Here is a 12,736-nt window from a genome sequence, read left to right as displayed (position 1 = left end):
AGCAGTTCTTGACAATGTTGTTGATTTGACAGTATTAATTAAATCTTTGTTACTTGAAAACATTTTAATTAAAACTTCTAATTAAACTTTTAATTTGAAATTCAGTATGTACTTAGTGATAATTGAAAGCAATTCAGTTAAGTACAGAGGTCTGATTTATATTCATTGAGTAAAGGCTGTTGCTTATTAAGGCCTAATCTGCCCTACTTTGTGAATCACTTCACATGGAAAATGCTGGAAGAGAAATATGCAGTTTCCTGGAATCAACTCCAAGCTGGCAAAAGTTGGTAAACATGGCACCTACTTGTTGCCATTGCTTTAGACCCCATCTTTGTTACTAAAAATGAGTATCAGTTGTATGGCTTATCCTAAGGGATCATTTATTCAGATTGATCCTTTTTTTGTGTGTATATCTTACTGATTTTATAATAACATTTTACTAAAACGACTTGAGTTTAAGAGGTTTATTTAGAATCCCATCACCCACTCTGAGTAATTATTTACATTTTTCCCTTTCACAAGATGTGTATATGTGTGAGCACCTAGGGTGTTCACACGTGCACTAATGTGTGCTTGTGCTCATTCGTGTCCAGCTCTTTGTCACTGTATGGACTGTAGCCAGCCAGGCTCTTCTGCCCATGGAATTTTCAAGGCAAGAATACTGGAGTGGGATGCCATTTGCTACTCCAGGGAATCTTTCTGACCCAGGGGATTGAACCTGCATCTCTTGTGTCTTCTGCATGGACAGGTGGATTGTTTACCAGTAGCACCACCTGTGATAAACACACAAGCATATAGACTCACACATATTCTTGTGTGATAACTTTATCCCAGGCTTTGGTGGTGCTGGTGGTAAAGAACCTGTCTGCAGGAGACATAAGGGACACAGGTTCGATCCCTGGGTGGGAAGATCCCCTGGAGAAGGATATGGCAACCCACTGCAGTGTTCTTGCCTGGAGAATCCCATGGACAGAGGAGCCTGGTGGGCTATAGTCCATAGCGTCAGAAAGAGTTGGACATGACTGAAGCAACTTAACACACACAAAGGAAGAAAAATTTTAAACCCTTATTAGTAAGCTAAAGTTTCAACTTTGCTGCAATCTTTGTAGTGCAACATTTTGTTATTGTTGTTGTTGTTCAGTTGCAAAGTCGTGTCCGACTCTTTGTGACCCCATGGACTGCAAAAAGCCAGGCTTCCCTGTCCTTCACTATCTCCCTGAGTTTACTCAAACTCATGTCCATTGAGTTGGTGATTCCATCCAGGCTTCTCATCCTCTGTCGTCCCCTTCTCCTCCTGCCCTCAATCTTACCCAGCATCAGGGTCTTTTCCAATGAGTCAACTCTTTGCAACGGGTAGCCAGCGTTTTGGAGCTTAAGCTTCAGCATCAGTCTTTGCAGTGAATATTCAGAGTTGATTTCCTTCCGGTTTGACTGGTTTGAGCTCTTTGAACCTATTTGTGATTACCAATTTTATGTGCACTTTAAAGTGCATCAGATCAAAACATAACACTTAAGGAAGGCAGTGAGACAGGAATATGCTATAATCTGTCATGTACAGAAACTGTTCTCTAACCCTAGTCCTTCTCGATTTGCCTTTGTTACCCTGAAGCCAGCAACTTTGGCTAAAACAGTGTTTCTTAGAAGACAAAGCCCCCCGAATTATGGATAGCAATACTCTGGAGTAATCTAACCTTTGAGATATTAGATGATGCAAATTAAGTCCCGTAGCTAAATAAGACCCAGTGTATAGCTAAGCCCCCAGAGTGCTACGTGACACCTTCTAGATCTGAAGAGTACTTCCACTGTAAAGTTCCTTTAGAGTTTTAAGATCAGCATATGTTGCAATTAATGTATTTTTGTTTGTTTGTTTTATTACAAACCAGGGCAAAGTGCAGTTGCTGGGGAGGAACATCCCAAAGGCTCCATTCTGCAGGAAGTGCAACTCAAGTTCCTGCTAACAGGTCTGCTTTCAGGACTGCCCTCCCCACAGTTCGCTATCCGTATGTGCCCCCCGTTGACCACAAAAAACATCAAGATGTATCAGCCATTGCTTGCTGTTGGTGAGTTCTTGTTTTAACTCTTAATGTCTATTTTACATTTTTAAGACATTAAAGTTTCCTGATTATTAGAAAATCCTTTATTCTCCTTTAGAATGCTTTAAGAGGAGGAAGAGGCTCCATGAAATTGTATAAATACTTATCTTGAAATGCTTTTTCCCCTCTCCTGTTAATCTTTTTAAATCACAACAATAACTCACTCACCAATGGCAGATGACAGAGATTCCAACACCATGGATGTGTTTCTGAAAGGTCAGGCGGGTAGTCCTGTGTGATGCCGAAACCAGACTGCTTGTCTTTTCGTGGACCATCTCAAGCTCTCCTGTACATGTCATTTTGTTTTGAGTTTTTGTTAACAATGTGGTCAAAGTTAATATTTAGTAACAGCAAGAATCTATATTTGCTAAGAATTGTATGTTAAACCTGGTTTTATTTTATTCAAAGTGGCTCTTGTCTTTGTAAACTAAAGATTTGCCTTCTGGGTTGAAATTGCAATTTTTATGTTTTAGATTAAAAAAAAAATTGGTCTGGGTTTCAGCTTGCTGTCACAGTAATTTCATGGTAATGTGTTTAACCTGGTTTCTTTTACAGATAAAACAGAATTTTAATTTGCTTTTAAGTATATAAGGTTAAAAATTCATTTCTCTAAAAATTTGAAAAATAGAATATTTGTTTGAAATTGTCATTTTCTTAAGATGCTATTGGTTTGACTTCTGGTTTTTTCCCAGTTCTCTAAACATGTGATTCGTGATTCTTTTTTTTTCCTAAAAATAAAATCTCATCACATGTATCTTGTAGCCCTTGTGTCTTAGCTCAGTGGCTGGCTTGTGATTCCTAGTGGCTCATTTGAGTATTACTGTTTGGTGGTACTGTTATTTCCCCATTTTTTTCCATTATCATCTTTTGAAAGTGATTTGAATTTTAAGATTCAGTGATCTGTGCTTATAGGTTTCCAGATTTATATAAATACAGATAGATGTTTAATTTTTGCTCTAGAAACTATTGATTCATATTAAATCTCTTATTGAAATTTCAGTTGGAATTTGTCAATGTACATAGAATGTATGTCTCTGAATGTCAGTATATCTAATTTGTCAATTAGGATTTTATTAATTTCTTGGTGAAAATTATGTCTTGAGATAGTTAGATAATAAGAGTTGATCAGAATCTGAGGTTTCCATTGTAGAATAAGCTATATTATAGTGGCATATAGTGAATAGCAAGTCATTTATTAAATTTAGTATAATAGCAAAGTAAAAGCAAAAAATATATGTGCCTGAAGTCTTGCAGAGTCATTAGGAAACACAAGCAGAGCTCAGCTGGTGGATTCACTTCTCCTTCTAGGGCCTGTAGATCATAGTTTCAACATCAAAATGTGCAGAATATAGAAATCTTACAATAATTTTGAACATTTGCTAATTGAAAAGTTTGAGTAATTTAGATATTTTCTCAGTACTAGAACTAGAATATATTGTGGCATAGGTAATAAATATAAAGTTATAATACCATATTTCTCTAGAATAGTTTTGCAAGAAATTTCTGAAGCTTTATTCAGCAAGTTAGCCAAGATTGGAATTTGCCTAGAATTTTTGTTTTTACTATTATTATATGATCCCTGGGTTGGGAAGATCCCCTGGAGAAGGGAAAGGCTACCCACTCCAGTATTCTGGCCTGGAGAATTCCATGGACTATATAGTCCATGGGGTCGCAAAGAGTCAGACACGACTGAGTGACTTTCTCTTTCTGAGTGACTTTCACATTATTATATTATTATTTCTACAGTCTGTTGCTTCATATGAATCCATTAATTCTTTCAGTCATGTGTAATGAGAAAGTGATTGTGCAACCGTTAACATTGTTCACTTTTCTTGCTTCACTTATAAAAACATATTAAGGGCTGAAACATTAATTTCTGAAGAAAGTATTACTTTCTCAAATGGCCATGTCCCTTCTAATTAAATTTTAGACTGATTACCTGAGACTGTGAAAAGCTTTAGGTATAATAATCACTACAAATCATAATACAGTGATAACAGTAATAATAATCATCACATCCTTACATGGTGCTGAGTGTTGTACTAAGTGTCTTACACACATGTTTCTCATTTAATCTCCAATGAATAAATAGATTTTCAATGCAAGCAAGAAAACTGCAAGAGTATAGGGCAGAGCCAGGGCTTAAACTTAGGCTTCTTTAACTGTAAAATCCACAGTTAGCCACTGTACTTTACCATCTCTTTATGATGTATTTAATGTTAAAGACAGAGCAAAAAATCTTTGTAAAGAAAACCAGAAAAATCTGGTTAATGAGTTCTGCTAGGCTGTGTTTTTGAGTACCAGTTATAATAATAAACATTCAAAAAGCTTAAGAAAGTGCATCGTCAAATTTTGTGTGTATTGAATTAGATTTTGAAGTCTTTCTTTGAAAATCTGTTTCTGGGTTTAGGTAAGATTACAGAGTCCATGGAACTTCCCTGGTAGCTCAGCTGGTAAAGAATCTGCCTGCAGTGCAGGAGACCCTGGTTCGATTCCTAGGTTCAGAAGATACCCTGGAAAAGAGATAGGCCACCTACTTCAGTATTCTTGGGGTTCCCTGGTGGCTCAGATGGTAAAGAATCCGCCTGCAATGTGGGAGACCTGGGTTTGATCCGTTGGATGAGAAGACTCTCTGGAGGAGGGCTTGGCAACTCACTCCAGTATTCTTGCCTGGAAAATCCCATGGAAGAAGAGCCTAGAGAGCTCTAGTCCATGGGGTCGCAAGGAGTTGGACACGACTGAGTGACTAAGCACAACACAGCCCAGAGTCCGTGAGATTAGACCCATTTTTGAAAAGAGGGAAGGCAGAGAAATATACTCTTCCTTCACACCTAGCTTAGGTTCCTTTTATTAAAGATAGATGTTTTAAAATGAAATCTTGAGAGAAGACTTGTTAGATATGAAACTTCTACTAGATTAAATCTCCTCTATCATGTCATTTTGATAGGTACAAGCAATGGTTCCGTCCTGGTGTACCATCTCACCAGTGGGCTGCTGCACAAGGAGTTAAGCATCCATTCATGTGAAGTCAAGTGAGTCTGTCATTGGGATATTGAGCTCATAAACATATGTAATATCAAAAAAGCTCTTTTGGACTTTTCTACATGGAATACTCTGCAGTGATTATTTGACTGAAAGCTTTGAATAATAGATATTCTTGTCCAACTAGTAGCTGTGTTCATCAAGGATAAGTACTAATTGTTTACTTCGTGGAGGACGTTAATTCAGTGAAGAATTTTTTCTCACTTTATTTCTGCATCTTATTTATTTCTTCTAAGGTCTAGGATATTTTCTTATTGGATATAACTCTCTTTCCTTATTCCAGTTTATATAGTTTTTTTCCATTTCTGCAAAGATCTTATAGTAGGACTTGTGATGAAAAATTTGAGTATAGTCACTTTAATTTTTAATCTCATTTATTCTTTCATTTGACATATGACCTGTTTCATGAGTTCTTTGAATGTAGAGGTATCTGAGGGAAGGCTAACAGGACAGAAGGAAGCCTCTTGCTTAATGTTTTAAAGTATTATATACCACTCCAGTAAAAATAAAAAGTATATACCTACCTGCTCCGTAGCATTATTTTTCTGATCACATGACTATATTATTTTCTTTGCCCTGGTAATGACAGATTATAAAGTTACACGTGTAAAATATAAATATATTAATCTTTGGTTATTTTTGGATGATTTTGGAACAGATGTATCAGGCTATTTTCTTACTTCTGTACATTATATAAATTATAGGCCTCATGTATATGTTAAAATTCTTAGTGAACCCTTAGCGTACACATTATTCTGAATAAATGCATTTTCTAAATGGGAAGGGTCAGTGCTTGAAGTATCACAACTTCTGATTGTGATGGAAGTTTCTGAGAGTTCAGTTCAGTTCAGTCATTCAGTCGTGTCCCACTGTTTGCGACCCCATGAATCGTAGCACACCAGACCTCCCTGTCCATCACCAACTCCCGGAGTTTACCCAAACTGATGTGCATCGAGTGGGTGATGTCATCCAGCCATCTCATCCTCTGTCGTCCCCTTTTCCTCCTGCCCCAATCCCTCCCAGCATCAGGGTCTTTTCCAATGAGTCAACTCTTCGCATGAGATGGCCAAAGTATTGGAGTTTCAGCCTCAGCATCAGTCCTTCCAGTGAACACCCAAGACTAGTCTCCTTTAGGATGGACTGGTTGGATCTCCTTGCAGTCCAAGGGACTCTCAAGAGTCTTCTCCAACACCACAGTTCAAAAGCATCAATTCTTCAGCGCTCAGCTTTCTTCACAGTGCAACTCTCACATCCATACGTGACCACAGGAAAAACCATAGCCTTGACTAGACGGACCTTTGTTGGCAAAGTAATACCTCTGCTTTTGAATATGCTGTCTAGTTTGGTCATAATTTTCCTTCCAAGGAGTAAGCGTTTTTTAATTTCATGGCTGCAGTCACCATCTGCAGTGATTTTGGAGCCCAGAAAAATAAAGTCTGACACTGTTTCCACTGTTTCCCCATCTATTTCCCATGAAGTGATGGGACCAGATGCCATGATCTTCGTTTTCTGAATGTTGAGCTTTAAGCCAACTTTTTCACTCTCCTCTTTCACTTTCATCAAGAGGATTTTTAGTTCCTCTTCACTTTCTGAGAGTTAATGTTGCCTTAATCTTTTAAATTCATGGTCTTTTGGTACAGCCTAAGTGACTGTTTATCGCCACTTTATGCTATTTCCCCACCGCCCCCCAGTATCTCCCTAAATACACCTACATGGAAGAATAATGTCTTCAAAAGCATTAGGTATCTGTTTGGATCCTTTCAGACTGTTGGTCATCTTTTTCTCTCCTTTCAGTAGTCCCTGCTGCCACTGATACCTTCTCTCTCCCTTTCTTTCCCATGTGTATTGACATTTCCTCTCTCCCTTGGATTTTGTGTGCAGTGTTCCCTTTTATGGCAAACAGCAATGAGTCAGAACTCATCATTTAATCAATACTTGTTCTGAGGATTATGTTAAATATTAATACTTTGCTTTCATTGTTTCATTGATTGCTCACTACAATTCTATGCAGTAGGCACTATTATTATTCCCAATTTACAGAAGAAGAAACAGAGTATTGTGGAGTCATCTGTGAAAAGGTATATGGAATTCAGTCTAGGGCTTTTAAAAGGCTTCAGAACTGAGCTCGTAGCATCCTTGTGCTGGGTCTTCAGATAAAAAAGTTCACATAGATTAATTGGAAACAGTTTGGCAGTAAGATAAAAATGTTGACTAAGCCAAGATTAATAGCAAGAATTTGGCACATGCTTCTGGGAAATCAAGCACATTTTCATCTTTTTCTGAACACTGAAATCTTATTTATTTATTTATATTGAGGTGCAGTAATATATATTAGCTTCAGATGTACAGTGTAATAATACTTGTATGTGTGGTGAAATGATCACCACAATATGAAGCCTCTAATAAAGACACAGTAGCTAGTTAATCAGTGAGCTATTTGCTATAAGTAAGATGTTATTCTGGATTGCTCAGGTCATAGATGTCACTAAGAACATGATTTACACATTATGATAGTATTTGTTATTGACACAAAAGCTATAAAGTGTTGCTTGGGGTACCAGATAACTCTCAAGTGTATGCTACTCAGTCAGGCTAGTATTGTGAATGATCTCGTAAATATGCCCATTTTTTAAATATAAATTTTCCCTCTTAATTGCTATTTTAAAGATAATTCACATTTTACATCCAGAGATGGTGCTCAAGAGGATGCTAAAATACTGCTGTCTTTGTGTTTCAATTAATGCAATTATAGTATTATAATTAAAAACCATTATGAAAATTTCACAGATGTGTTATAAAAATTGCTGAACTTATTAGCAGTAAACCCAGTTCATTCTAGATACTCATATGCAAATTAAAGGCCAACTTTTATTTATTTTTTAATTTAATTTAATTTTTTAACTTTACAATATTGCATTGGTTTTGCCATATATCAACATGCATCCGCCACAGGTATACACGTGTTCCCCATCCTGAACCCTCCTCCCTCCTCCCTCCTCGTACCATCCCTCTGGGTCTCACCAGTGCACCAGCCCCAAGCATCCAGTATCATGCATCAAACCTGGACTGGTGACTCGTTTCATATATGATATTATACATGTTTCAATGCCGTTCTCCCAGCTCATCCCACCCTCTCCCTCTCCCACAGAGTCCAAAAGACTGTTCTATACATCAGTGTCTCTTTTGCTATCTCGTATACTGGGTTATTATTACCATCTTTCTAAATTCCATATATATGCGTTAGTATACTGTATTGGTGTTTTTCTTTCTGGCTTACTTCACTCTGTATAATAGGCTCCAGTTTCATCCACCTCATTAGAACTGATTCAAATGTATTTTTTAATGGCTGAGTAATACTCCATTGTGTATATATACCACAGCTTTCTTATCCATTCATCTGCTGATGGACATCTAGGTTGCTGTTTATAATAGCCAGGACATGGAAAGGCCAACTTTTAAAAGGTGGTTTTTCTACCTTGTACTAAAAGTGTTTTTTAAAACCACTTAATCTTAAGTACTTCAGTCTTATCATACACATGGCCTGGGACTACCTAACTATAGATAGTTTATATCTGTGTGTTTTTCAAAACCATGATGTTTTAACCAGTTACACTTTATAAATATGAAATATATATTGAACCTCTTCTCTATGCCTGTAAACAGACAAAATCTTGGAGGCTTATGATCCAGTGGAAGATACCTAGAAGTAAACAATGTGGAGTGGTACAGACAGGTTTTCTTAGATTATTAGAGTTCTTATATTATTACTTGGTATCTTTGTCCTATAGACTGAAATTACAATAATATAGCCCAATACCATGTTCATTGTCAAAAATTGTTAAAATGTATATGGGTATCAGAACACTGATGGATTCAGTATTGCTTTGAGTACATTGAATTATTTGTGGAAAGTAAAATGATCTCCATTTTGTTCATCTGTAAATTTGCAGACATTAGTTTCATATCATGGTAGAACTTCAAGGCTTTTCAGAAAGCATGTGTTCCCCGCGGACTACCTGGTCTTGAGAGGTAGCCAGTGTCGCATCCCCAGTGCACGCGAACAAGGAAGACTTGGGCATCTGTAGGAGTCAGAGCCGCAACACCTGTTGGTAGATTTTAAGGTTACAGTTGTTCAATAGTGAGGAATGCTACAAAACCAACTTAGATTATCTGAGTCAGAACATGAGCTACAGTTCTTACAAGTTTTTTTTTTAATAGAGCTCAGTGTATGGTTAAACCTAGATGGATAGTGGTTTTCTAATCCAGGGAGCAGTGTTGTGCTCAGTTTAACAAGAGTTTTCATTCTTTTCTTTTGAGAAATAATCTCCTTATCTCATACACTTTGAAGTCCAATGTGATTTTTATTTTTTTTCAGTCAATCAGTAGGAGTCAGATACACAAGCTGCTGCTGGAATCTGTTCACAAACAATATACTTATGGTGCTCAATTATAAATAAGCAGCCACCCATGTTTTGTTATATCCTCAACACTGGGGCTGGATGGTATCACTGACTCAATAGACGTGAGTCTGAGTGAACTCCGGGAGTTGGTGATGGACAGGGAGGCCTGGCGTGCTGCGATTCATGGGGTCGCAAAGAGTCGGACACGACTGAGCGACTGAACTGAACTGAACAACACTGGGGCAGCCTGTAAACAGTGGGGAAAGCCCTTCTCTGGATATGAACAGCACTTAGAAACATAAGGAGGCGTGGTAGGCTTTTTTGGACATCATTCTTTTAATCTAACAGAATTTGCTGAGAAATTGTCATGTGTTTGGATTGCCAGGGCAGGTACCTCCCTCCTAAGAGAGTGCAATCTAGGGCAGTGCTTCTCCATCAATTGTACTGTTTCCTCAGCTTTTCAGGCTCTCAGGCAAAACCCTATTTGCCCTTTGTCTCAGCTTTAATGTTTCTCCAGGAAGCCCTACATGGCCCGTGACACCACATTTCTTTGTGACTCGTGCAAACTCCTGTCGAACTTGGCGGTGCTCCCTTTTGTGATAGATAACTCCAGATGCACTTGTACAATGTCTCTTTCCTGCTAGATCACAGGGCTCTTGAAGGATAGCAGTTAAGTCCGCCTCATTTGCAGCTGTATTCCTTAGCCTGGCAAGTTGCTCACATGTCCTGGGTACTTAATAGCACTGGCAACAGCATTTATGGGGTACTTAACAGATGTATCCTTAAAGTAATAATTGAACAGTGAGAGGACTGAAATTTTTCCTATCTAAAGATAGCAGCATTACTATACCAGAGTATCAGATTTCCATCAACAAGACTTGAAAAGTATATCTTAAGGTTTCTGTGGGTAAACAGATGTGATTGTAGCTACCAGACTTACGTAGAGAGCAGAAGTCCAAAATGCTGCTTCTCTCATTGTACTCACTCTAAATAGAAAAATTAATGAGTACTCCATGTTAGGGGAAAGAAAGAGAAACAAGAGACAAAGGGACTCTTCCAGTGAATAATTAACCAACTTATAGTGTAGTCACTATGGCTGTGGTTTGAGTGTAGTTCATGGAGAGGCTTAATGAAAAAAACACAGCTTGAGTTAGAGATCTCGAAATAAAGAGTAATTGATGGTGATGATGTGTCCGTACAGTGCAGACTCTGTGCGAGGCCTTCTTTATGTGCCCAGTGTTGTGACCCCTGCACCGCAGAGGAGGGAGTTGAGGTATAGAGGAGCAGGGAGCCAGTAAGTGCTGGAGCTGGGACTTGAACTAGGTAGTGGTCAAGGAGAGGAGGAGAAGCGGCCACTCCAGGCATGAAAATTCTGAAGAATACTCAGTTTTCAGCAATCTAATCTGATTGTTTCAACACAAGTTTACATTTCAGTTCAGTTCAGTCTCTCAGTCATGTCCGACTCTTTGCGACCCCATGAATTGCAGCACGCCAGACCTCTCTGTCCATCACCAACTCCCGGAGTTCATTCAAACTCATGTCCATCGAGTCGGTGATGCCATCCAGCCATCTCATCCTCTGTCGTCCCCTTCTCCTCCTGCCCCCAATCCCTCCCAGCATCAGGGTCTTTTCCAGTGAGTCAGCTCTTCGCATGAGGTGGCCAAAGTACTGGAGTTTCAGCTTTAGCATCATTCCTTCCAATGAACACCCAGGATTAATCTTTAGAACGGTTGGATCTCCTTTCAGTCCAAGGGACTCTCAAGAGTCTTCTCCAACACCATAGTTCAAAAGCATCAATTCTTCAGCGCTCAGCTTTCTTCACAGTCCAACTCTCACATCCTTACATGACTACTGGAAAAACCGTAGCCTTGACTAGATGGGCCTTTGTTGGCAAAGTAATGTCTCTGCTTTTGAGTATGCTATCTGGTTTGGTCATAACTTTCCTTCCAAGGAGTAAGCGTTTTTTAATTTCATGGCTGCAGTCACCGTCTGCAGTGATCTTGGAGCCCAGAAAAATAAAGTCTGACACTGTTACCACTGTTTCCCCATCTATTTCCCATGAAGTGATGGGACCAGATGCCATGATCTTCGTTTTCTTAATGTTGAGCTTTAAGCCAACTTTTTCACTCTCCTCTTTCATTTTCATCAAGAGGCTCTTTAGTTCCTCTTCACTTTCTGCCATAAGGGTGGTGTCATCTGCATATCTGAGGTTATTGATATTTCTCCCTGCAATCTTGATTCCAGCCTGTGCTTCTTCCAGCCCAGCATTTCTCATGATGTACTCTGCATATAAGTTAAATAAGCAGGGTGACAATATACAGACTTGACCTTCTCCTTTTCCTATTTGCAACCAGTCCGTTGTTCCATGTCCAGTTCTAACTGTTGCTTCCTGACCTGCAAATAGGTTTCTCAAGAGGCAGGTCAGGTGGTCTGGTATTCCCATCTCTTTCAGGATTTTCCACAGTTTATTGTGATCCACACAGTCAAAGGCAGTTTACATTTAAAGAGGTATAAATTGATAACAACAGGTATTCCCAGCTCTTGCAAATGTTATTTTCAGTTCTCTTGGGATTATCTTTGCTCCTCTGAGAAAAGACAAGTAGACAGATACACAAGGGGTCAGTAAGGAAAAGTTACTCTTATTGAAATAGCAGACAGGTTCAGATGATTGAGAGGTACCTGTGTTGCTGGGTAGCTTTGACCGTCACAGAGAGCAGCATGGATGTGATGCAGGAGCCATCACACCTTTGCTTGGGCAGGTGAGAGAGGTGGTCAGAGCAGTCACGCTCACTTGAGCAATAGCATTCAGATTAGAATAGGCATGGAAAAATTAGATCAGTCAGCAGGCATTTCCCATAAAGGACAGAAGGCAAATATTTTAAGCTTTGTAGGCCATAAACTGAGAAGGCAATGGCACCCCACTCCAGTACTCTTGCCTGGAAAATCCCATGGACAGAGGAGCCTGGTGGGCTGCAGTCTGTGGGGTCGCTAACAGTCGGACACAACTGAGCGACTTCACTTTCACTTTTCACTTTCATGCATTGGAGAAGGAAATGGCACCCCACTCCAGTGTTCTTGCCTGGAGAATCCCAGGGACGGGGGAGCCTGGTGGGCTGCTGTCTATGGGGTCGCACAGAGTCGGACACAACTGAAGCGACTTAGTAGTAGTAGTAGTAGTAGTAGTAGGCCATAAAATTTCTG

General features: G+C 39.1%; 1 protein-coding gene across 3 annotated transcripts in view; it reads left to right on the top strand.

Moving 5' to 3' along the window:
- WDR11 (WD repeat domain 11) overlaps positions 1 to 12,736 on the top strand; it is a 59,255-nt gene that overhangs the window by 18,116 nt on the left and 28,403 nt on the right. For all 3 annotated transcript variants that reach the window (XM_070364021.1, XM_070364020.1, XM_070364022.1), the window contains 2 exons: positions 1,884 to 2,060; positions 5,041 to 5,125. In XM_070364021.1, the coding sequence (XP_070220122.1) occupies positions 1,884 to 2,060; positions 5,041 to 5,125 (262 nt within the window). The remainder of the gene's footprint in view (positions 1 to 1,883; positions 2,061 to 5,040; positions 5,126 to 12,736) is intronic.

The sequence above is a fragment of the Bos mutus genome, chromosome 26 (assembly GCF_027580195.1).
Source record: "Bos mutus isolate GX-2022 chromosome 26, NWIPB_WYAK_1.1, whole genome shotgun sequence".
In the NCBI taxonomy this organism is placed as follows: domain Eukaryota; kingdom Metazoa; phylum Chordata; class Mammalia; order Artiodactyla; family Bovidae; genus Bos; species Bos mutus.
Note: the sequence above shows the minus strand (reverse complement) of the source record. Positions and strands in the feature narration are given on the sequence as shown.